Raw genomic sequence first — 25091 nt, 5'->3', positions numbered from 1 at the left:
AGAGGCCTTAGTGTCCCTCAGGAAAGGTGACCTGCTCACAGTGGAAGCAGCCTCTGATCAGCTGCACAAAGACCCTAGAAAAGGCTGAGCCGCCAAACAGGCTATAGCCGACCCTTTCTGAGCGTTTGCTCATGCAGATCCTTAGACCCACCAGATCCCTCCAAGAGAGAAGGGCCACTTCAGCTCCTGAAATGTGCAGCCAGGACGTTTGTGCTTGGGCACAGATGGAGGCAACTGAATGGCCAGTCCCCAGGAATGTTTAAGGTACATCATAAGCCAGAGCTGATCCAAAAAGTGACAACAACAACAGTAATAGTAATACTGGTAATAAATGATCCTCTCCAGGTTCACTGCAGATTTGAAATCATGAGGGACTTTTAAAGGAAATGAAAACTTCCCAACTGGGTTGTTTCAAAATCAATAACACTCCCAACAACCCAGAGAGCCCTCTGGACCCGCCCTCTAACCACTGAGTGGGATGAACACAGTGCTTAGTCCAGGCCCTGCCTAGGCCTCTCCTGGCCTCTCTCTTTTCCTGCTCCTTTCCGGGTGTGCCAACATCAAAGCATTATTTCTCATGGCAACAAAGCAAACAGTGACAGGACGGTCACCAACACAGGCTGTCTCATTAAACGTTCAGGCAAGGGTGGGGCAGCTTTCCAGAGGGGCACCCATAAGCCAGAGCCAGACGTGGCTTTGGCAGGTCTGACTTGGCTTCACTTCGGCTCTTTTAAAAGTGTGTCCAGACCGTGTGGCTTGAGCTCTCAGACTTTCCTTTCCAAACACCATCAGAACCTAACTCAGCAGCCTGCCTGCTGCCAGTGGAAAGTCTATGTGGGCTTCTCGGCTGTTCCCTGTTCCCAGGCAGAGGCAGGTGCTGGCAGCCTTGAGGCCAAGGTTGTGCTTGACACAGAGGCGTGGTGAACCTTAACTGCCCTGGCTTCCACGGAGGTAGCAATTACATAAAAAAAAAAAAAAAAAAAATACTGACTAGCTGGTGGGGGAAGCAGAACACAAATACAGGAAAAAACAAGATGACTGCTTCATCAAGGTCACTGCTGCGAATGCCAGCGGCCAAGGAAGTTTTCAGGCTGGGCACACACAGCAGCAAAGCACCCTTTTTTTGCCTACCCTTGTCTAATATTCTGACCCAAAATTCCAGTTCAATCCCACCACACACCAGGAAAGGTCGGTTCACTTACCTCTGGCTCCTGGGCCATGGTTCCTGACTACTGGACCCCTCTCTTCTGCCAGCAGCACTGAAGGAAAGTGCTATGACAGGTTGGAGATGACAGCAGCCAGACACATCCACTGCAAGGTCCTTGACTTTGAAATTCACTTGAATTTAAAAAAAAAAAAAAAAAAAAGGACCACCTGCTTTGGGGAAGCCCAAGGAGTCCTTATGACTCAGGCTGCACTTTCATTTCATTTTCTCTTCCAATTCTACCCAAAAAGGCCAAGGAGAAGAAAAGCAACATTGTCTTTTCCTTGTCTTCTCATTTGCAGAATGCAATAACCACTTCCACACTCTATCCCTGTCTTGGCAAACTAGTAGGAGTTGCCCGTAGAAAGATCACAGACACAGATGTCAAGCATTTCTGCTTTTTGTTTTTTTTTTTTTTTGCTTTTACGGCCACACCTGTGGCATATGAACGTTCCCAGGGTAGGGAACGAGTCAGAGCTATAGCTTGCTGGCCACAACCACAGCCATAGCAATACCTGATCTAAGCTGTGTCTATAACCTATACCACAGCTCATGGCAACATGGGATCCTTAACCCATTGATTGAGGCCTGAGACGGAACCCGCATCTCATGGATACTGGCTGGGTTCATAACCTCTTGAGCCACAATGGGAACTCCCAATCATTCCTGCTTTTAGCATGAAAGCCAAGACAATGAAAGTGACTGTCTTACAACCTAGGGTGCACCCTGGAATCACCTGGGGAGTTTTTAAAGCTTCTGATTTGGGCACTATCCCAGAGATTCAGATTTAGTTAGTGTATTGTGTGGCCTGATCATTGGGATTTTTCTAAAAGCCCCCAGGGATTCCAGCTACAGAAAAGTGTGAGAACCATGAAAGAGCTGAGAGGTACAGTTCAGGAATCATGAAATGAGAAAATCCCTTAGTTAAGAAGACTCAGGTTCTGGTCTGAGCATCACTTTTTGTTCTTGGACAAGTAACAGAAAGTCTCTAAACCTCAATATTTTCATCTGTTAAACAGATTATATTTCTTGTAGTTCTTACTGAAGTACTGAATGGATCAAATATGCTAAGTGCTGGGAAAGACACCAAACACTATATACGTGTAGGGTTAGATGATCACTATTTCCTTTTGAAGTGTGAAGTTGGTATCTAATTAATGTTTATTAAGCAGTTATTATGCTCCAGGCCTTGTGTTAAGTGCAGAGCTGGCTTCCGAGCTGGATACTATAATTATCTCTGTTTATAACTGAAACCAGTCAAGGCAGAGAGCTGTAACAAAGGTACAGAAAGTAAAATTTCAGTGTTCTCTAGAAACTAGGAAACCAGCAAAGATAAGAAAAGAAAAGGTATATTAATAAATATAATTAAAAAAGATGGAAGGAATAAACCAATATGGCCACACACAATGTGAACTGTGTGGGTTCTTCTTTCAAAAGACACACTCTTGTTAAAAACTGAAGGCTGATTACAATAAATACACTAAAGACACAGAAAAAAACTGGAAATAAAGGCTGGGGTTTTCAGTCCTGTTCCACTGACCTGTACTTCTGTTTTTGTGACAGTACCACCCTGTTTTGATGATGATAGCTTTGTAATATAGTCTGGAGTCAGGGAGCCTAATGTTCATTGCAGCACTATTTACAGTAGCCAAGACATGGAAGCAATCTATATGTCCATCGACAGAAGAATGGAAAAAGAAGATGTGGTATATATGTGATGGAATATTACTCAGCCACAAAAAAGAATGAAATAATGCCATTTGCAGCAACATGGATGAAGCCAGAAATTATCATAATAAGTAAAGTTAGACAGTGAAAGATAAACATCAAATGATATCAATTATATGTGGAATCTAAAAAAAAGGGATACAAATGAACTTATTTGTAGAACAGAAGCAGACTCATAGACTTTGAAAAATTATGGTTACCAAAGAGGACAGGTGGGGGTGGTGAGGGAGGGATGAACTGGGGGTTTGGGATTGGCACATGCACACTAGAGGCAGGTGAAATGATTGGGGACCTGCTGTATAGCACAGAGAACTCTTTCCAATATTCTGTGATAATCTATGTGGAAAAAGAATCTGAAAGAGAATGGATGTGTGTATATGTATCATTGAATCCCTTTGTTGTTCAGCAGAAATTATCACAACCCTGTAAATCAACTATACTTCAATAAAACTTAAAAAAAAAAAAGCTGGGAAAACTTATACCAGGTTGGTGCAAAGAACAAAAAAGAGCAGCGTGACCATGTGAAGAACAGACTAACCCTAATTTAAGGACAGATGCTTCAACAGCATGAAGGGGGAAAAATATTTTTTGAAATATTTGATACAATGAAAAAGGTCAAAAATGGGTCACACATGTATGTGTAACTGGGTCACCTTGCAGTATAGTAGAAAATTGACAGAACACTGTAAACCAGCTATGATGGAAAAAAAATTAAAAATCATTATTAAAAAGAATGGGTCATAAAGCCATAAACGAGTTGCATGACACCAAAACTTCTAGAACTAGGTAAAAATCAGTAGATGAAGAAACCAAGACCCAGAGAGATTCAGTGACCTGAAGGCAGTCCTATAGCAGGAAGCCCTGGAGCCCAGATTCAAGCCAAGAAGTTTGAAGTCAGAGCCTCGCCTGAGCCACAGCACCATCAACCAAATTCTTAGGGAAGAAGTCAAAAAGGTTTTAGTAAAGATAAAAGCCAAAATGAATGCAAGAACAAGCAAAACAAATTGTGAAAAAATAAAATCTAGCAGTCCCTCGGTGGGATGGCTAGAATGTACACATCCCTGGCTGGTCTGATTAAATTCAAAAAAGAAAGAGTAAACTTGTTCAACATCATAAATCAACACCATAAACAGATACAGGAGAAAAGAATGACCAAAAAAGGGTAAATGTGACACACCACAGTGGCCAATTCAAAAGTCTAAAGGAAATGGAGGATTTTCTACCAAAATATAACTTTCTAAACTGCATATAAGCAAAAGCAGACAACCTGAATTAACTAATGACTTCAAAAGAAGTCCAAAATAAAGACCTGCTTTATCAAATTAATCCTTTGTTTTGGCTGCACCCTCGGCATGTGGAAGTTCCCAGTCCAGGGATCAAACTCCTGCCACAACAGCGACCTGAGCCACAGCAGTGACAATGCTGGCTTCTAAGCCCACTGTGCCACAGGAGAACCCATAATTAATCTTTAACAATAAATAATTCCTATGAAAATTCTCCAGACTGTAACAAAATGGAAAGTTCCCCAAGTCATTTTGTCAAGCTAACATGGTCTTACACCAAAATCTCATGAAGATAATAAAAATAGAAAATTATAGACCAATTCACCTACAAACATAGATGCAAATATTATAAATAAAACATCAGTAGATCAAATCTAGCCATAACAACGCCAATTACCATTTCTGACCAGATTTGAAGATTGAGCCAATATCTATCATCTTTTATTACATCAACACATGAAAGTAGAAAAGCTATGTGAATATATCCATAGCTGTCAAAGAGGTATCTGACAAAATTCAGCCACGTTTCCTCATAAGAACTAAGCAAGAAGGAATACATGGAAACTACCTAAATATAACAACAGTCTATTTACCAAAAATCTACAGGAAATGCCCACAAACTGCTGATGCCACAACCTTTAAAATCAGGAACAAGAGAGATACATCTGTTCTCTTCATGATGATTCAACTTTTGACATTTCTGCTTGATACATAATAAGTCATAAAATAAAGTGAGTTATATAAATATTAGAAAAGATAAGACAAACCTGTTTTGAACCTGCAGATGACTTGATAATAGACCTAAAAGTCTCAAAGAACCAAAAAACTACTAGAATTAACAATAGGAATTGGTAAGGGGATTGGGTAAAACAAACAGAGGAGATTTCCTCCACAACTATAACATTAGGCTGGAAATGGGAGAGAATTACACATATTCTAATCAAACAGTGGCAAAAACAATAATAAACAAACAAAATAGGTCCAGGAAACCCTATGAGGAAAACTATAAAATCCCATTAAAGAACTTAAACACAGCACAAATCTCCACGGTGGTCACCATGGGAAATGTGCAGAACAGAAAAACAAATGTCTCATAAGAAAGATATTTTTTGAAAAAAGCAAATGAGTAGAAAACTTGCATTAACAAGTTGAAAAGTTTAGGGAGTTTCCTTTGTGGCTCAACTGGTTACAAACGCAACTAGTATCCATGAGGATGTGGGTTCGATCACTGGCCTCACTCAGAGGGTTAAGGATCCAGTGTTGCCATGAGCTGCGGTGTAGGTTGCAGATGTGGCTCAGACCTAGCATTGCTGTGGCTGTGGCATAGGCTGGCAGCTGCAGGCCTGATTCGACTGCTAGCCTGGGCCCTTCCACATGCCACAGGTGTGGCCCTAAAAAGCAAGCAGGCAAACAAACAAACAATTTGTAAGGTTTAAATGAGATGCCTGTAACCGGAATAGTATGGCATTTGAACAGAAAAAATGTTAACAGGTCAGTGGACCAGTACAGAGAATCCCAAAATGTACACAGGTATGGATATACTGGGAGATATGGCCATGATGACATTTCAATTCAGAACTAAAGGCAGGGTTTATTTTTAAATTGTGCTGGATTAACTGATCATCCACCTAGAAGAGAGGAAAATTACATTCCCTCCTTCAAACCACATGTACAAATAAATACCAAAAAAAATTAAATCTTAAAATGTAAAAAATAGGAGTTCCTGTTGTGGTGCAGTGGAAATGAATCTGACTAGCATCCATGAGGATGTGGTTTCGATCCCTGGCCTTGCTCAGTGGGTCAGGGATCCAGCACTGCTGTGAGCTGTGGTGTAGGACGAAGATGCGACTCAGATCCCACGTTGCTGTGACTGTGGTGTAGGCCGGCAGCTGTAGCTCCAATTGGACCCCTAGCCTGGGAACCTCCAAATGCTGTGGGTACAGCCCTAAAAAAAGGGGAAAAAAAAAAAAAGTAGAAAATAAAAAAATAAAAACAGTATAAAAGACTTTAGAAAAATATTTATATAAAATTAAGGTGGAAATGACTTTCATATATAATCCATATGCCATAAAGGAAAAGACAGACATATTTGATTATATATATATTCTTATATCTTTGTTACTTCAAAAGATAACAGACAAAAGAAAAATAATGGCTTGGGGGAAATACTTGGCAACATGTATAATAAACAAAGGCTTAAAATCTCTAATATACAAAAAGACTTTCCAAAATGAGAAGGAAAGGGGGAGTAATCCCTGAGAAAGATAATCAACAGTAACAGGTCAGTCACGTAAGCGGAAATGCAAATAATTCATGATGATATGAAAAGATGCTCAACACTATTAATAATAGAAACATGGACATTAAGACAAGGAGATATTATTTTTACCTAACAGAGTGATGAAAATTAAATGGCTCCTGGAGATCTAGTGCTGGCTGAGGTATGGGGACAGAAATCCCCACATAATGCTGGTCAAAGTATGAGTCATCAGAATGTTTTGGGGAAGTGATTCCAAAGTAGTCCACTTTTAGTTCTTTGATCTCCATAAGGAACACCCTAGAAAATCAGGCTATATTATACAGTCAAAACCTAGAAATAATCCTAATGTTCACCAACAGAAGGGCTAAGTCAACTAAGCTGTATTCACTCTAGTTTGGTTTTTCTTTTTTCTTTTTTTTTTTGCTTTTTAGAGCCACACCCATGGGTACAGAAGTTCCCAGGCTAGGGATTGAATTGGAGCTACAGCTGCTGGCCTACACCACAGCCACAGCAACGTGGGATCTGAGCCGCATCTGCGACCTACACCACAGATCATGGCAACGCTGGATCCTTAGCCCACTTAGAGGGGCCAGAGATTGAACCAGCATCCTCATGAATCCTAGTTGGGTTTGTTAACCACTGAACCATGAAGGGAACTCCCATTTACTCTAGTTTTAAGGCACATATTTAATAAAAGAATGATATGTAGCCACATTGACTGATCTTGAGGGAGTCAGTGATAGAAGTGCTAAATTTAATTAATTAATTAATTAATTTTCTTTTTACACCTGTGGCATACGGAAGTTCCCAGGCTAGGGGTCAAATTGGATCTGCAGCTGCTGGCCTACGCCACAGCCATGGATGACCACACAGGATCCGGGCCACATCTGTGACCTATGCCCCAGCTTGGGGCAGTGCCAGATCCTTAACACACTGAGCAAGGCCAGGAATTGAACCTACATCCTCATGGACACTATATTGTGTTCTTAACCTGAGCCACAATGGGAACTCCTAGGGTGCTAAATTTAAAAAGCCAGATTGGGAGTTCCCATGTGGCTCAGTAGGTTAAGGACCTGGCATTGTCACTACAGTGGCTCAGATTGCTGCTGTGGCCTGGGTTCAATCCCTTGCCCAGGAACTTCTGCATGCTGCAAGTAGGACCAAAAAAAAAAAAAAAAAAAAAAAAAAAGCCAGGTTGAAGATCATGTAAATAATACAATATTATTTTTGTTATTCAAATGGCGAACTAACTAGAACTAATTCCTTGTACACGTTTTCCCCTGGTTTTATTGAGCTATAAGTGACATATAACATTGTGTAAGTTAAGGCGTAGAAGCTGTTGATATTTTTATATATTGCAAAATGATTACCACTACAGCCTTAGCTAACACCTACACCACGTCACCTAATTACCATTTCTTTCTTGTGGTGAGAACATTTAAGATTTATTCTCTTGGAAACTTTCAAGTATAAATTAAGTGTTATTAACTATAATCACAGTGTTGTACATTAGATCTCCAGAACCTATTCATCTTCTAGCTGAAGTGTGTCCCTGTGACCAGCATCTCCCCATCTACCCCACCCTCCATGCCCTGGCAAACCATCCCCTCTATTTCTATGGTTTAGTTTTTTTAGGTTCCACATGTAAGTGAAAGCATACAGTATCTATTTTTGTCTGACTTTTTTCATTTAGCATAATGTCCTCAAAGTCCATTCATGTTGCCAATGGCAGGATTCCTTTCTCATGTCTGAAAAATATTCCACTGTCTAACTACACCACCCCTTCTTCATCCATTCATTCACAGGCTACTCACCATTTTTCCTGGACAACTGTTGGGCAACGCACTGGCTTCGATGAAATACTTCCTGAGAAGATGCTTGCTGGGATCAGGACTGTCCAGTAAGATGTAGGAACAGAAAAAGGCCCCATGCCGAAGCAAGAATATGGCAATGTCTTCATTCCCTATGGGACAGAAAGCAGAGACCTCAGGGCATGGGAAGCAGTGTCACAGTTGTCCAAAAGGGCAGAGGCTCTCAGATGAAATGCAGACGACAAGCGTTCTGGTACTAGTTGAACTTCTCCACCTGCTCCCTGGACGTTTCAGGTTCCTGCTAGAGAATTTTCGTGGGACTTTTTCCCTTGGAGTGCCTCCGAGGTCAGGCCCACTTGCCATAGCCACTGAAATCCCCTTGCAGGGGCAAGCAGGGCAGGAGGAGGAAGGATGCAGGCCTTTCGAAAAAGATGCAAAGAACTGGGAGTTGCAAAAGCCTCCACACCAGTGATTTGGGAGCCGGCTGGTCCCACACTTCAAAGGAGCAATCATTCTTCGGGGTTGGGGGGGGCAGTGTGGGCTGACAGGAGACCCACCTGACTTGATGGCTGCGTAGAGTGGCAGGCGCACGATGACAGGGAACTCATTCTTCCTGACCGCATAGCTCTCAGGGTCGGCCCCGTGCGTCAGTACCAGGAGCTTCACCACTGCCAGGTGTCCCCGCTGGCAGGCCAGGGCCAGCATCCAGTTCAGCAGCCGCTGGGGGTTGCAGGGACCTGGCAGGACAACACGATGGAAGAAGGAGAGTGTCACCGAGGCGACCGGTTGTTCCCGCTCTGAAATCCCCTTTGACTATGGTCCTGCTTCTGCCTGAAAATTGCTTCCTAGTTGACAGTGTTTATGGAATAGTCCCTCTGATTTGCGCATGACATTTCCCCACATCATTATAAACCCATCTGCTCATCAAATCATGCCAAGTGGGGAAAAGCAGCATTCAAACAGCACACACAGTATGATCATAATGATAAAAAGTGTGTGTGGGGTAGTTCCCTCTGTGGCGCAACAGGATCGTCTCTGCAGCATTGGGACACAGGTTCAATCCCCAGTCCAGCACAGTGGGTTAAGGATCTGGCATTGCCACAGCTTCTGTGTAGGTCAAAAATGCAGCTTGGATCTGATCCCTGGCCCGGGGAACTCCATGTGCTGCGGGGAGGCCAAAAGGAAAAAAAAAAAAAAAAGTGGGTGTGTGGAAACAAACCTAGAAAGAACGAGCTCAGTGTTGCAGAACTTTGCGGAATTGTCTTTGGGTACTGGGATTGTGAATATCCCCTTACTCTCTGCCTCATCCCCAGTCCTGACCTCACCCCTAGAGCAGCATACACAGAGGGGTATGAGTTTTGGAGACAGGCAACTTAGGGTTAAATATTTCAGCTGTGTCTCTTGGGCAAATTTCCTATCCTCTCCATGACTCAGTTTACCCATAGGTAAAATGGAAATAATAACATCACTCCTCCCAAGTTTAATGGGAGGATTACATGACAGAGTATATGTCAAGTGCCTGACTCAACAAACTGTCACACTGTCAAGTGCCTCATATAAGTCATTATAGCATCATTATGTTCTTGGAGTAATAAGCACTTTTCTGAATTTCCAAATTATCTGTAATATACATCTATTACTTCCATAAATTAAAAAAAACTTTTATTGAAAAAATAGATCAACCTAAAACTTAGAGAATCACTCCCCCAAAGAACTGCCTACTTAATTCCAGGATGAAATAACACTTGACACACTGAATGAACAGGGACAGCGTGGGCTGAAATGTTGCATATCTTCAGTTTCAAAACAGTGCGATGTCTTTGGATCAGACTGCCAAGGAAAAATGACCTCATCCTCCACACACATACTTCCCAATTGCATCATAACACTGTCTCATTTCCAGAGGTGGCAAGTCTTCCGGAACTGAAGTGCTCTGAAGCCTGGGGAAAGTGATCCTCCCTCTGTGATAGGAAACTGACCGGGAAATAGGGGTGAGGTTGAAAGGGCAGAAATTAAAATCCAACACCTAAGGCACTTGGCATCATGCCTGGGCTATTGCAGGTGCTAAATAAGTGTCCTTTCTTTGGCTTCGACTGCTAAGTGGAAAAGACAATTTAAAGGAGGACGTACTTGAACAGGAAACAAATGATCCCTAATTCGGTTACCAGCAGGTATCTGGGTCTGAGAAATGCAGCTGTCATGCTGCTAACTTCTGTTGAGGATGGACATGAGTCGGTCGGTCTTAGGAGGCAGGCCCTGTACTTCATGGTCATGATTTTAATAGGAGGAAACCAAAGCTCAGAGAGATTTGGGAACTTGCCGAAAGTCCCATGGTTGGTAAATGGCAAAGTCAAGCCTTAAGTCCTGCTTTCTCTAAAACCAAAGGGCTCTCTTAACCAGACGAACCCCTATGAGTGTTCTCTGAGGCCCAAGCCTAGCAACACTCATAGAGCCCCATGTTGGCCCCCATCCTTCTGCCTCTTCCTTCTCCCCAGCCGTGCTCAGCTACAAGACCAGGAATTTCATAATGATGCCGTTCCATTGATGTTCACCATTACACAGTGCTGTACCCAACCCCACGGACCTCTCACCCCTCCTCTTCTTGAACTCTCCCTCATTCTCCAGCTGCTCTTGTGTGTCTCTTGGTCTTATTCCCAGCCATGGCTACTTTCCCTACAGGGTGGGCATTCCCAGGGGACACACACTCTTTTGCTCACCTCTGCACAAACGGGCACACCTTTCCCCACCTTTGCAGAACCTAGTATGATGCCCTGGACTCTTTCAGTCCTCAAAAGCTCTGTTCCAAGGTATGTTAAAGACAGGACACCCCGGGTAGCAGCTGAAAACCATGCTCAGGTCCAGCAGAGCTCCCTACTCTGAAAAAGCAAGCAAACCAGGCTCTTCCCTTGCTCGAGTTCCAAGTCAATTCCTACTCAGCCTGCAAAGCCTGGCTCAGATGTCAGCTCCCTCTGAAGACCACATTCTGCACCCAGACCCCAGCCTACACCTAGTGAAGACCACTCCCTGATGTGTGCTCGCAAACCAGCGTATAAGCCATGTTAACCTCCCTGTGGTTATGCTGCACAGCATCACTCCTTCCTGCCTGAGCTTCCTCCTCTTGATCAGGAGCTACTAAAGGGCTGGGATCACCTGTTTAAAAAGCCTCTGGGTCTCTCAGGTTCTGTAGTGTGTCCTGAACTTGGCAAATGCTCAATAAATGTAAGCTGTTGAGTGAAGTGAGTGGGTCGGCCCGCATAGACATTTTGGGGGTAGAACAGAGCTGCTCTTGGGGACCCCTGAGGAGATGGAGTCAGTCACTGGCTCCACAGGGGCTCCTCCCCACTCTCCTATGCCTTGCTTGACCCAGTCTGCACCCATGGCCCCAACACTGCCCTGACCTGTCCATGAACCCATTCTCCCTCCAGACACATGAGGGGCATGCTGGCTTGGAACCAAGTCTGAGCACAAATCCACCCTGCTGGACAGCCCCCACAGTACTATTGCGTAATTTGTGAAGGCCCATGAAAACCTTAAAAACGGGGTCACTTGTTTAAAAATTATTAAAAATGTCAAGGGGGCAACTGCCAAGTGCTAAACCAAATGGTGGGGGTGGGGGGAGGGGGAAGGACTTCTAAGTGCAGGGTCCTGGGTGACTGTATTGTTACCAACCCATGAAGCCAGCCCTGCTGCCTCACAAAATCCTAACCCTCAAAGACCCCTGCTAAGGCAATGCCTTGGCCTACAGCTATAGCAATGCCTCAACTTGTACAGTATCACAGGTCCAAGGCCATTCTGGGAAATCAAAGGAGACCAGGACAACTTGAGTCTACTAGAGAAAAAATGACTTATTAAAAAAGTAACATAGCATGGTATATCCAGACAATGTATTATTATATATATATATATATATATATATATATATATATATATATATATATATAGAGAGAGAGAGAGAGAGAGAGAGAGAGAGAGAGAGAGAGAAAGAGAGAGAGAGAGAAAGAGAGAGTTTGTGTTGTGGCTCAGGGGGTTAAGAACCCAACTAGTACCCATGAAGATACGTATTGGATCCTGGCCTCGTTCAGTGGGTCAAGGATCCAGAGTTAGCACAAGTTGCAGCATAGGTCTCAGATGCATCTCGGATCTGGTGTTGCTGTGGTTGTGGTGTAGGCCAGCAGCTGCAGCTCCGATTTGACACCTAAGCCCAGGAACTTCCAAATGCTACAGGTGCAGCCCTAAAAAGCCCTATATATAAGCTCTCAAGCCATGACAAAACAGGGAGGAAACTTGAATGCATACTGCTAAGTGAAAGAATTCAATCCGCCAAGGCTATACATATCATACGAATCTAACATATATCATTCTGGAAAAGGCAAAACCATGGAGACAGTAAAGAGATCAGTGGTTGCCAGCGGTCAGGGGAGAGAGGGATGAATGGGTGGAACATGGGGATTATTAGGGCAGTGAAATGGTCCGTATGACACAGTAATGGTGGATGTATGTCATTACACATCTATTAAAAGTCATAGAATATACAACCCTAATGTAAACTGGGGACTTCAGTTTGTTCATATCAGTATTGGTTTATCAACTGTTACCACTCTCATATGAAAGGTAAATAATAGGGAAACTGTGGGGGACGGTGCATGGGAGTTCCTGGTACTTTCCCATCAATTCTTCTGTAAAGCCAAAACTGCTTTGCAGAATAACCCCGGACTTCAGGATCTCAGGGTTGGTAATGGTGGGAAGATGGAAACATTTTGGAATGCAGTTCCCCACCCCCAATGCCTGTGTGGTTCCTAAGAGGAGAGTCCCTAAAAGGTGGATAAGAGCTCACGCCCTGGGATTTACCTGGCAAAGACTCCAGTAACTCTTGCACGACGTCAGTGTGCCCAAACTGTGCTGCCACCACGGCTGGGTTGTCATCAGTGGGCTCCGTCGGCAGCTCCACCAGCCTCTCCGTGAGAAGATACCGGACGGTCTCCAGATCCCCATAGGCTGCGGGGATACTCAGGAGCTGGCCCTGTCAGAACAGAACCAGGATGGGACTTCAGCAGGATGAGTGCTGCTGAGAACTGCCAGGAAAACCAACACCAATGTTTCACCATGTTCATGGGCAAGACTGGAGCTCCGCTGCCCAGGATGGCACCACCAGCCACCTGTGGCTTTCAAGGCTTGAAACATGGCTCATGCAGGGTGAGAGGTACTGCAAGTGTAAAGTCACATGCGACTTCAAAGACTTCGTACAAAAAGGGTAAACTCCCTCATCAATGATTTTTATATTGGAGTTCCCGCTGTGGTACCTTGGATGGCTGCAGAGATGTGGGTTTGATCCCTGGCCTGGCACAGTGGGTCAAAGATCCCACACTGCTGCAGCTGTGGCTCAGGTTGCAGCTACAGCTTGGATTCAATCCTTGGCCTGGGAACTTCCATAATCCATCCGTGCAGCCAAAAAAAATATATCAATAATTTTTATATTGATTACATGGTGAAATGATCTTTAATCTATTCTGGTTAAATAAAATAGATTATTAAAATTTTCACGTTTCAGTTTAGTTTTTTAATGTGACTACCAGAAAATGTGATATAAATATCTCACATTCTCTTTCTTTGGAAGAGGATTGTGAAAAATACCTCAGGTAGGGACCAAAATGCGTCATGAAATTTGAACATGCAAGCCAAGGATGCTGTTTGGTCCTTAGGCTTACCTGACTTGTGCCTCTGAGAGCCCAGGTAGGGGGCAGTTCACGGGGGCCTGGTCTTGTCCTCAGCGGATGGTCAGCACATGTGCCACGTGCCACCTCCTTACAGTGTCCCCTGCGCTAGGTGGCCTCTGTCGCCATCTCTGCATCACTAAAGCCATTTCTGCTCTCTCACCCAGGCTGAAGTTCAGGCTCCTTGAACGGACCCTTACTCATCCCATCACGCATTTGTGCCTAAACACATGCTCTCCTGTCTTTTTTTCCAAGTCAGGTTTCTTAAGATATAATTTATATATAGTAGATTTACCCTTTTTAGGTGCACTTTGATGAGTTTTGACTAAGTATAACTCAATCACAATCACCACCATCAAGATCCAGACTATTTCAGAGTTCCCTGGTTGCCTAGTGGTTATGGATCTGGTGTTGTCACTGCTGTGGTGCAGGTTTGATCCCTGGCCTGGGAACTTCAGCATAACGCAGGCTTGGCCAAAAAAGAACAAAAAAGGAGCCAAATTGTTTCCACTGCTCCTACAAAGCCATCTTGTATTTGCATGTCTCCACCGCCATACCTCTGGTTCCTCTGATAGACTGTGGGTTCCTAGATCCAGCATCAAGCTGGCTTTCCACTGAAGAGCCAGGCACAGGATACTGATGGTGGTGCCAAATGGATGGGCCACGATGGATCCTGGCTCTGCCACTTAACACCTATGTGTCTTTGGACAAGTGGCTTGTTTCCTCATAACAAAGTGGGGGTCTTTCCATTTCTTTGTATCTTCTTTGATTTCCTTGATTAATGTTTTATAGTTTTCAGCGTATAAGTCTTTCATCTCCTTGGTCAGGTTTATTCCCAGGTATTTGATTTTTTGGGGGTGCAATTTTAAAAGGCATTGCATTTTTGTATTCCTTTTCTAATATTTCATTGTTAATAAACAGAGATGAGATTGATTTCTGAATGTTAATCTTATATCCTGCTACTTTGCTGAATTTGTTGATCAGTTCAAGCAGTTTTTGGGTTGAGTCCTTAGGGTTTTCTATATATAGTGTCATGTCATTTGCATACAGTGAGTTTTACCTCTTTTCTTCCTATTTGGATGCCTTTTACTTCTTTTGTTTGTCTGACTGTTGTAGCTAGGACTTCCAATACTATGTTGAATAAGAGTGGTGAGAGTGGGCATCCTTGTTTTGTTCCAGATTTTAGTGGGAAGGCTTTCAGCTTTTCTCCATTGAGTATTATATCTGCTGTGGGGAGGGGATGTGGAGAAAAGGGAACCCTCCTGCACTGTTAGTGGGAATGTAAATTGGTACAACCACTGTGGAGAAGAGTGTGGAGGTACCTTAGAAAACTATACAGAGAACTACCATATAACCCAAGAATCCCACTCTTGGGCTTATATCTGGGCAAAACTTTCCTTGAAAAAGACACATGCACCCGCATATTCATTGCAACAATATTCACAATAGCCAAGACATGGAAACCACCCAAATGTCCATTGACAGATGACTGGATTGAGAACATGTGGTATATATACACAATGGAATATTACTCAGCCATAAAAAAGAAGAAAATAATGCCATTTTCAGGAACATGGATAGAACTTGAGACACTCATACTGAGTGAAGTAAGTCAGAAAGAAAAAGACAAATGCCATATGATATCACTTATATCTGGAATCTAATATAGTACACAAATGAACCATTCCACAGAAAACAAAATCGTGGACTTGGAGAAAAGACTTGTGGTTGCCAAGGGGGAGGGGGAGGGAGTGGGATGGACTGGGAGTCCGGGGTTAATAGATGCAGACTCTTGCCTTTGGAATGGATGGGCAATGAGACCCTGCTGTATAGCACTGAGAACTATGTCTAATCACTTCTGATGAATCTATGCATGTATGTGTAACTGGGTCAACATGCTGTATAGTAGAAAATTGACAGTGCACTGTAAACCAGCTATAATGAAAAATTTTGTTAAAATACCAAAAAAATGGGGGTCATTACAACTCCCCCAAACCTCCTTCTTGGCAGGCACAGAAGGAGGTGATGGTTTTAAGTAACCCAGCTCACAGAAGGCAGCCATGCTAACAAGTCTGCCAGTGGGTCAACCCATGAAATCACTAGCAGGGCAGACCCTGCTGACGTGGACAGAGGGAGGCACAGACTCTGGGTGGTCTGCTGAGCACAGCCTTCCCTGCAGGAGGCTACCCAGTGCTAATCTGAAGGGGCACACAACTCCGACCTGCTCATGTGGGCAGCCCAGCCCTCCCCCTACATAGAGGGGCCTTTGGCCATATCTGTGGTGGAGTCATAATGGAAAGAATAAAAAATGCCCTCCCCTCAATAATTTTCAAATACATTGTACCTGCTCACCTTCCCCCACCCCCCAAATCTCTTACAATTTGAGGAACAGGCTGGAGGTTTAGTAATTGAGCTATATCCAACTATTAATTAATTAATGGCGATGTTAAACCTGTGCTAATCAAAGTCCTGGGCACAAGGAGTTCCAGTAGGTTGGGTCCCTGCCAAGGTGTGGGTTTGATCCTTGGCCCTCTGCAGTGGGTTAAGGATCTGGCGTTGATGCAGCTGCAGCATAGGTCACAGCTGCAGCTCACATTCAATCCCTGACGTGGGAACTTCCATATGTCGGGAGTGGGGCTATACAATTTTTTTTTTTTTTAAAGAGTACTCACACAAAACATCAATAAAGTGGTTAACAGCCAATGAGAATTTCCCGCAAGAACCAGAGGTGGCAATAGTCCTTCTTAAGCTGTAGGTGAGTAAGAGGGTTAGTCTCTACAAACTTTTTAGAAAAATGTGGCATGTGTTTCAAAATTTAAATACTGCTCATTCCCACATTCTCAATTCCTGTGGACCCAGGCTAAGAAAATAGCTTCACGGTAAGAAAAGGGTTAGGTAAAAAAACCATTCAACACAGCATTATTTATAGTAGCAAAAAACTAGAAACAATCCATATATCTAACCCAAAGGACCAGCCGGGTAAGTAATGGCATCTCTACCAGGTGGAATGTCACCGTAGCTGCTGAAGGTGATGCATATAAGTAACATACAGTCCTGCAGAAAACTGTGGATATAATACTCCATGAGCAAAAGCAGTACAAAAACCTATATGGAAATAGGTATGTTTCTATCTTAGAAATGATAACAAAACATACACTCAGATGAGCAACCTGGAAGGGAGTTTACCAAAACTGTTCCATGGGATGGTTTGGATGGATCAGGAATATGATTACTTTTTTGTTCTTTTTTTTCTTTACTTGCATATATTTTCTGAATTTCCTTTTGTGGAGCATGTGCTATTGTTAGAGTGGAAAAAGTGTAAAAGAACATACCAGGTTAAACCTTCAGATAGGCTTTTTTCCCTTTTACATTTCTGTTACCCCCTCCTGTCCCTGGGGAAGGTGGGGGCAGTGTTCTTTGGTGACTACAGGCTGAGAGGTCAACTCAAAAGGACTGGCCCTCCTAAGTTTACATGAGAAACAAGGTATTCAGAACACAATGCAAATTCCCATTAAGATGATCACAATAAGGAGAAAATTAAAGATTTGAATGGTAAACTTTGCCCAGCCTGGGGTCCCTGGTTCTGGTAGGAGGGGCTGTCATTGACTCTTACCTTTTCCAGCTGAGATGTACTCTCATCACAAGCTTCTCTGAGCAGGTGCCGGGCCCTGCTGGGATCTCCTCGCTTGTAGGCATCATGAATGCCTTCTGTCCTGGGGCTCTGTGCTGTGGGGTCGCCGCCTGGCATGGAGAGCTTGCTGCCCATGTCCCCGGCACCTGGGTGGAGAGAAGCACTACCTTCACTGCGGGCGCTGCTCAGGGGAATCAGTTGTTTGAGAGCTGAGCAGGACATGCTCTCCAAGACAGAGACCTTGGGCTTTAGCAAGAGAAAGGGGTTGCCCTGGAATGCTGCCAATGTTGACAAGCACAGCAGCCCCAGGGACCTACGCCCTGCTGGAGGCACTTCCTGCAAGAGGAAGGCAGGGGGCAGCTGAATGCAGCAAGACTGTCGCCTGGAGCAGGTCCAGGGCACCAAGCACAGCTGCTAGTGAGGAACTGAAAGACTGACCTCACCAACAGCCACGGAGAAGCAGGGGCTTGGGTAGGAAAGCTGGTAACCCACCAAATGGCCCCACTGCCGTATCCCTAAGAGGGACATGATTATCAAGTGGAGGAAAAAAGGTGGTCAAATCCTGGGGAGTGTGGAAATTCAGACCCACTCTGTTTAGAGAACACAAAGGGCACATGATTTAGACCTGGTAGCCCTCATTCCATATTGTGCTGGGTCTGAAGCTGCAGAAGTGAAAGCAGTCAACCCGTAGAACTCCCACTCTAGAATGGTGCATGGTTAGGAGTCTGTGGATCCCAAAAGCCTTCAGAGACTTGCTGCCCATCCTAAAATTGCACACATCTATGGCCATACCACTCTGAATGTACCTGATCTTGTCTCAAATTGCATACAGAATTGTGCGTGTGCATTTCTCTGGGGAGAAAATTCAAGGCTTCTACCAGATTTGCAAATGTGTTAGTGAACCAGACTTAAAAGTTTTATCTCTGCAAATATTACAAAAGAAAGACTTCAACGAATGAGGAGTTAAATTCTGATTGTGTTGAGTGACAGTATAAGTGGGGGTAGGATGGAGTTCCCATTGTGGCTCTGTGGGTTAAGGACACAATGTTGTCTCTGTGAGGATGCTGTTCCATCCCTGGCCTCACTCAGTGGGTTAAGGATCCCGCGTTGCCGCAAGTTGTAGCATAGGTCACCGATATAGCTCACATCCTGTGTTGTTTTGGCTGTGACGTAGGCCTAGGCTGCAGCTCCAACTCGACCCCTAGCCCAGGAACTTCCATATGCTGCAGATGCAGCCATAAAAAGAAAAAAAGAAATGGGGACAGGATTCTATCATTGTTGGCCAAGTTCACACAACCTGTAAGAGTCAAACTGGGACTTAAGGTTGTTTCCCCAGCTTTTAGGCTGGGGTTGAACTCACTCTGTCTCTTGGCTGCCTCTTTGAAAGGATGAAAAAACAGGCTTTATTTTTAAAAGGAAAAATGTAGGTGCTGAGGAAAGTTAGCTTCCCAACATTCACATCATAAAAGCAAATCACATTAGAGCAGCTACCATTTGGAAAAATTTTTTAAACTTATTGTCAATAACATAAAATTACATGCTTAGAAATATGTTTTTAAAAAGATGAATAAGATCTATAACCTGAAAATTGTAAAACATTTCTGACAGAAATTAAACAGGACCTATGTAAATGGAAAGACATGTAATGTTCATGGATTAGAAGAATCAATATTGTTAAGATGTCCATTCTCCCCACTTCAATCTATAGATTCAATGTAATCCCAGCCATAATTCCAATAGGCTTTTTGGAGGGGGGATAAAACTGATAATCTGATCCTCAAATCTGTATGAAAATTCAAAGGATTTATATTATCCCAAGAAATCTTGAAAAATAAGAGTTGAAGGATATATGTTACCTGGTTTCAAGTCTTACTCTACAACTACAATAACCAAGGCAGTGCAGTACCAGTATATAAACAGATCCATGGAACAGAACAGAGAGTTGAGAAAGAGACCCACACTTGTACCTTCAATTAATTTTTAACAAGGGTGGCAACATAATCAGGAAAGCAAAAGTCTTTTCAATAAATGGTGCTGGAACAACTGGACATTCATTGAATAAAATGAGTCTCTGAGCTCTCCCTCTCACCACACACAAAAATTACTTTGAGATTGATCATGGATTTAAACATAAAGGTTAAAATGTAGAGCTTCCAGGAAAAAAAAAAAACTTAGGAGAAGATGACTTGAGAGTAGGCAAAGCTTTCTTAGATGAGACAGAGAAAGTAATCTCTATGAAAAGGAAAAAAAAAATTACTAAATTGGAATTCACCAAAAGTTAAAACTCATCAGAAAGTTGATCTACCATTTAAAAACAATATACCATTTAAAAATAAACAGGCATCTTACATAGGAAGAAAATCTTTGCAAAACATATATCCAAAAAAGGAACGGTACTCAGAAAACAGAAAGAACTCCTGTAACTCGATAATAAAGGATAAACAACCCAGTTAAAATGAGCAAAGATTTGAACAACAGAAGATATCCAAAAAGCTCCATATCAGCAGTCACCAGGGAAATGCAATTTAAAACCACAGAGGACACCACTGCACTCCCACCAGAATCACCAAAATTTAAAAATAACATCAATGCTTGGTGAGGATATGGAGCAACCAGAACACCCATCCCTTACCGGTTGCATCTAAAATGGTGCAGCCACTTTGGAAACAAGTTTGGTGGTTTCAAACTAAGCACACACCTAAGATTCACTTATTCTATTCCTAGGTATTTACCCAAGAAAAATTATCTAAAAATGTATCCAAGAATTCATAGCAATCCTTTATTCATGGTATTTCCAAACTGTAAATAGCAAACGTGACCATCAAGATGAAAATGAATATCCTTTTGCAGTTCATGAGCGTGACGATTGGGTATTCATGCGCCTGCATGACATGTGCCTCCCTCAAACCTTGTTATGACATCGGCACATTACCCATCTGATGTTAAAAAAAAAAAAAAAAGAGAATGAATAAATAACTACTGTGGTTTAGTAACTACTCAGCAACCAAAAGGAATAAATTACTGATCCATGAAATAACTGATGAGAATCTCAAAACACAACACTGAGTGAAGGGATGACTGCACAAAAGGATCCCATTTATATGCTATGGTGGGAAAAAATCAGAACAGCAGCGGTACAGGCATGAAGTTCACCAGAGAAGGGGTAAGAGAAATTGTCTGGGTGATGGTTTTATATCTTAATGACGTACAGGTATTGATATTTGCCAAACCATCAATCAAATTTTCCAATGAAGATATGAACATTTTTCCAATGAAGATATGAACTTTATATAAACTTTATGTAAAAATTATCAACAATATTGAATTATAGTCAATAATATGAATACTAAAGTCTAAATTTTCTTTTAATGTAACAAAGATGATAGTTTTAAGTTGTTAGTACTAGTTGTCTAATTAGCCCTAGTTAGCACTTGTTGTCTAAACACGTGCAATGGATGTATATGTGGTTGAAAAAATTGTGAATCATGTTATCTTAAAAAACACAGCCGTGGGATTTCCCGCTGTGGTGCAGGGTGTTGGGAATCTGATTGCAGCAGCTCGGTTTGCTGTGGAGGCACAGACTTCATCCCTGGCCCACTGCAGTAGGTTAAAGGATCCATGGTTGCCACAGTTGTGACATAGGCACAGAGGCAGCTCGGATTTCAATCTCTGGTTCGGGAACTTCCATATGCCATGGGTTTGGCCATAAAAAAAGACACATAAAATATACAATGGCAATTGACTTTAACTGATCAAGCATGTTCCCCATCTTTGTATAAACCAAGATTTATAGTTTATGTAGTTATTTTACTTATTTTATTAGCTGACCTAGTGTCTACATACATTTCTAATATTGATTCAGTGTAATTATAAAGGATGTTTACTGAATCCATGGATTGCATTTTCAATTTGAATTATTCATGCATTTGAATCATTGTAGTTATCTTCTTTCCTGAAGTGATCAATGTAAAAAAAATACGCATATTAAAAATAAAGTATTTGAGGGTGAAAAGTACAGATATTTCCAATTTACTCTGAAATGTATGAAAAATAATAGATTGACAGATGAATAGAAGAACGACAGTGTAGGAATGAAAGCGATTTTAGAAAATGTTAATGGTAGAATCTAAAATGGAAGGTATGTACATGGTTCAATTCTTTCCATTTTACTGTATGTTTGAAATTTTTCATAGCAAAATGTTGGGAGAAGTGAATCAGAATAACCTACCCTAAATGCAAGGCACCCCATGTGGCATCCTAAATGAGCTCCACCACCAGTGCAGAAAAATCCTGCTCTGGAGAAAGGGAAAGACAAGTTGCTTACAGTAAAGGCCCTTGATGCCTCCCAGATTCTTTACGGCTCACCCTAAGCCATGACTACGTCAAAGGCAACCATTCGAAAATCCACGCTAAACAGATTTCATGAGCGTCACACACAATCTGCATCCTTCTTGAAACCCCAACGCAAGATTGCGATGTCTGAATGCAAATGATTGTGTTTTCGGAAAGAGGAATCAAAAAACGGCTGAGTGTGTAAGTGGTTATACATGTGCCTAAGGAAGCTTCACTTCCCATCACACATTAACAGTCCCCATTCATTATTTACACTCAGAGACCCGGAGACATCTGAGAGCAGGCTGGAGGGAGAAAGCCATTGGTGGGGGCAAGAAGAAGGCAGAAGGAATGGCAGCATCATCCATCCGAGGGGCACTTAATTATGTCAGGGTCATGTTTCAGAATTGAAAAATATCCCCCTCATCTCTGTAAAAGACAAGCGTGTGTGAGCGCCAGTATGAGGAAGAATAAAGTAACCGCTTCTGTTCACGTTAGGAACATAGGTCAAAACAATTCACTCTTACATCTAAGTCAAGCAACACTCAGAAGGTGAACCTAGGACAAAAGGTATGTGAAATTACAAGAGTGGTTTTACTTTAACTTGAATTTCAAATAATATGACGTATGTGGAGTAAACGACATAGTAAGAAACAAGATGCTGCTCACTTCTATTTACATATATATTTTTTAATGCTGTGGTATTTTTCAGTTTGAATTTGATTTTAAGTTGCATGGACAATACATGTCCACTCTCACTGACCCAGGAGCTGGGGGGTCTCGTCCAATCAAATTATTGGAAGGATATTATGGGAAAACATCAGTTAATGCATATGCTTTTAATTTAATCTGCCAACTTCATTTAATTTCCTGAAATCATAAAGAGATGATGAACATATATTTTAAATTGAAGAAAAAAAAAGACCAGAATACTAATGATGAGTATTAAGAATGGGCTGGGGGGAATTAGTGATAGGATTAGAAGATTTTTCTTGATTTCCTAAATTCCCTGTAATAGAATTATATGACTGCTTTATTTAAAACTTTAAAGAGATTAGATAAGTAATAAAAGAACAAATTATAAAAATTTAAATAATAGAGAAATACATCATGTAAAAGGCAGAACCCCTCTTACCCACCGTGAAATAACTCTTCCTAGAGGTAAATATTTAATAGTAATTTTTTTTGCAAATATACTACAGTTTTATATTTGAGAATTGGTGCCATTTGATTTACACTTAAAGCAGGGTCATTTATTTATACTATTTGAGATTATTCAGTTATTTGTGCTTATTAGTCAACCATTATCCATAATTTTACAGTAAAACATCACAGTTCTAAACATTTGCTCATACAGATTCCATATGTACACTGAAAATAGAATCCCCCAAACTCGTTCTATTTCAGTGCAATATTCATGTAGCCAATAAGTAAGCAGAACTAGATGGAAAATAACAGTGGAATAATTAGAATGATTCATTGTTAAAATTTAAAGATATATCCTTTTTGTTCTCTATTACAATGGGTAATATTTCCCTAAACAGCAGTGAAAATTTCATATATATATATATAGGCATCTTCCTTTTAATGCAAAGTTAATATGGGCAACAAAGAATGTACCTAAATAAAGATGAAGAAAGAGAAAACAAGAGCACAGTTCTTTTTTTTTTTTTTTTTTTTTAAGGTTTGGTTGGTGTTGCCTGTTTGTTTTTAGGAAAGAGTAAATTAGAAGTAATTAGAAGTAGGAACTAGTGAAGGGAAACTGTCAGTGGAGTGGTTGGCTGGGGTTATGGGCTCAGCACATGCAGACTTACTCAAGAATACAAGAAATATTCACAATAAGCTGTGAGATGCTAAGTGAACACATTCCTGGTTGGTAATAAACTTCAGTATTTACACAGCCTGGAATTTAAATATCCTGGACCCAAATAGTAAATTCAAGTTCATTACATGAAGAAGTATTTGGTTAAAAAAATATTTAAAAACCTGCAGAACCAGAACATCATTTAGTCCTTGATAATCACTTTCATTTTTTATATCCTATTTATAAATATTTTCAGTAACATTATGTTTCACCTATTCAGCCATTTCTAGAAGAAATGTTTTTCGTTGCCAATATATCTAAATGTGGTTTCTATAATTCAGGTTTTAAACCCAAATTATTCTGAGTACAGGAAAACTAATAGAAGTTATGCTTCTCTTCTATTTTGGGAAAGTAATAAAACAGAATTCCATGAATATTAGTGATGTCTGGCTGTAAAAGCTATGTCACTTACACTAACAGTTCACCGCGGTCTTCCCCATTTTAAAGACAGTCCTTTGTCTGCTGATGCTGAGTCTGTTCTGTCCTTATAGCCTAAGGAGACATTTTTACCTTTTCTTCTAGAACGGTGCTTGTTAAATCATTCCTCCCAACCCAATAATCAGAATAAAATTCTCTCTCTACTGCTTCTTTTCTCTGTATCTGGGAAAATGGAGAGCTTATATGAAAGTGACTTGAATTTTTTCAGTTCTCGTGTGTGTGTGTGTGTGTGTGTGTGTGTATGTATGTATAAAATACATTTAATTCTCTCGCTCATCCCCATCAAAGAAAGCATGTGTGATAGAAGGCAAATGCTCTCTGTTACTTCAAAATCAGTGGCATCCTCTGTACATCCTAGGAGAGACACCCATAATTTACTTGGACATCCATAACCTTTTAAAATAGCATTCACCTCCATCAATAGAGTAGCAAAAAGTAAAAATATATCTATCAACCCAGAGTTCACTGCAGAATAAATAAGAGTAGCCTTAGATGCTACTGACCTGGTCATATTGTTGAACGACCTTGCTGTGCCATCCTCCATCGGGGCCCTGTGTGGCCAAAACCTGGGGTAGGGGGTCGTCCCTCCCCGGAGGCGACACCCTCCTGGCTCACCCACTGTAGCCCTGGGTTCAGCAAGACGGATACGTCTCTCTTCGCCAGCTGTCACTCTAGGGCTTTAGCCTCAGCAGCAGTTTTTTTTTTTTCCTGTGGGTCGCATTACGGTGAAATCCAACCCTTTATTTCTTCAGGGAAGAGGCAGAGGTTGGGGGGTGTGCAGGGCGACATGGCCCTCAGGGTGACCCTGGGCAGTAATTCTTCACTGACT

At 41.9% G+C, this 25091-nt stretch overlaps 1 protein-coding gene, 1 long non-coding RNA gene and 1 other non-coding gene across 7 annotated transcripts in view; 1 reads left to right on the top strand and 2 right to left on the bottom strand.

The window, feature by feature from the left end:
• LRRK1 (leucine rich repeat kinase 1) overlaps positions 1-25091 on the bottom strand; it is a 130240-nt gene that overhangs the window by 64712 nt on the left and 40437 nt on the right. For 2 of the 5 annotated variants that reach the window (XR_014815340.1, XM_021098586.2), the window contains exons 3-6: positions 17611-17774; positions 13135-13306; positions 8844-9023; positions 8290-8438 (exon numbers count right to left, since the gene is read on the bottom strand). Coding sequence is in view for 3 of the 5 variants with exons in the window: in XM_021098586.2 (XP_020954245.2) it covers positions 8290-8438; positions 8844-9023; positions 13135-13306; positions 17611-17774 (665 nt within the window). In the remaining 2 variants the exon portion in view is untranslated. Of the gene's footprint in view, positions 1-1202; positions 1339-8289; positions 8439-8843; positions 9024-13134; positions 13307-17610; positions 17775-24765; positions 24936-25091 lie in introns of those variants that run through there. The other 3 variants (XR_014815342.1, XM_021098593.2, XM_021098590.2) reach the window with 2 other exon arrangements.
• Positions 1603-7665, bottom strand: LOC146406427 (uncharacterized). The gene is made up of 2 exons (XR_014815346.1): positions 7016-7665; positions 1603-6063 (listed from the first exon to the last, which is right to left on the bottom strand). It is a non-coding gene; the product is annotated as an uncharacterized LOC146406427 (long non-coding RNA).
• On the top strand, positions 20467-20570 carry LOC146406426 (small nucleolar RNA U13). The gene has a single exon (XR_014832441.1). It is a non-coding gene; the product is annotated as a small nucleolar RNA U13 (small nucleolar RNA).

The sequence above is a fragment of the Sus scrofa genome, chromosome 1 (assembly GCF_054392235.1).
Source record: "Sus scrofa isolate SSC_HxYL_T2T_F1_AM1 chromosome 1, Sscrofa_HxYL_maternal_Yorkshire_Landrace_v2.0, whole genome shotgun sequence".
Lineage (NCBI taxonomy): Eukaryota > Metazoa > Chordata > Mammalia > Artiodactyla > Suidae > Sus > Sus scrofa.
The sequence above is the reverse complement of the archived record's forward strand: the minus strand, read 5'-3'. Positions and strand labels throughout refer to the sequence as shown.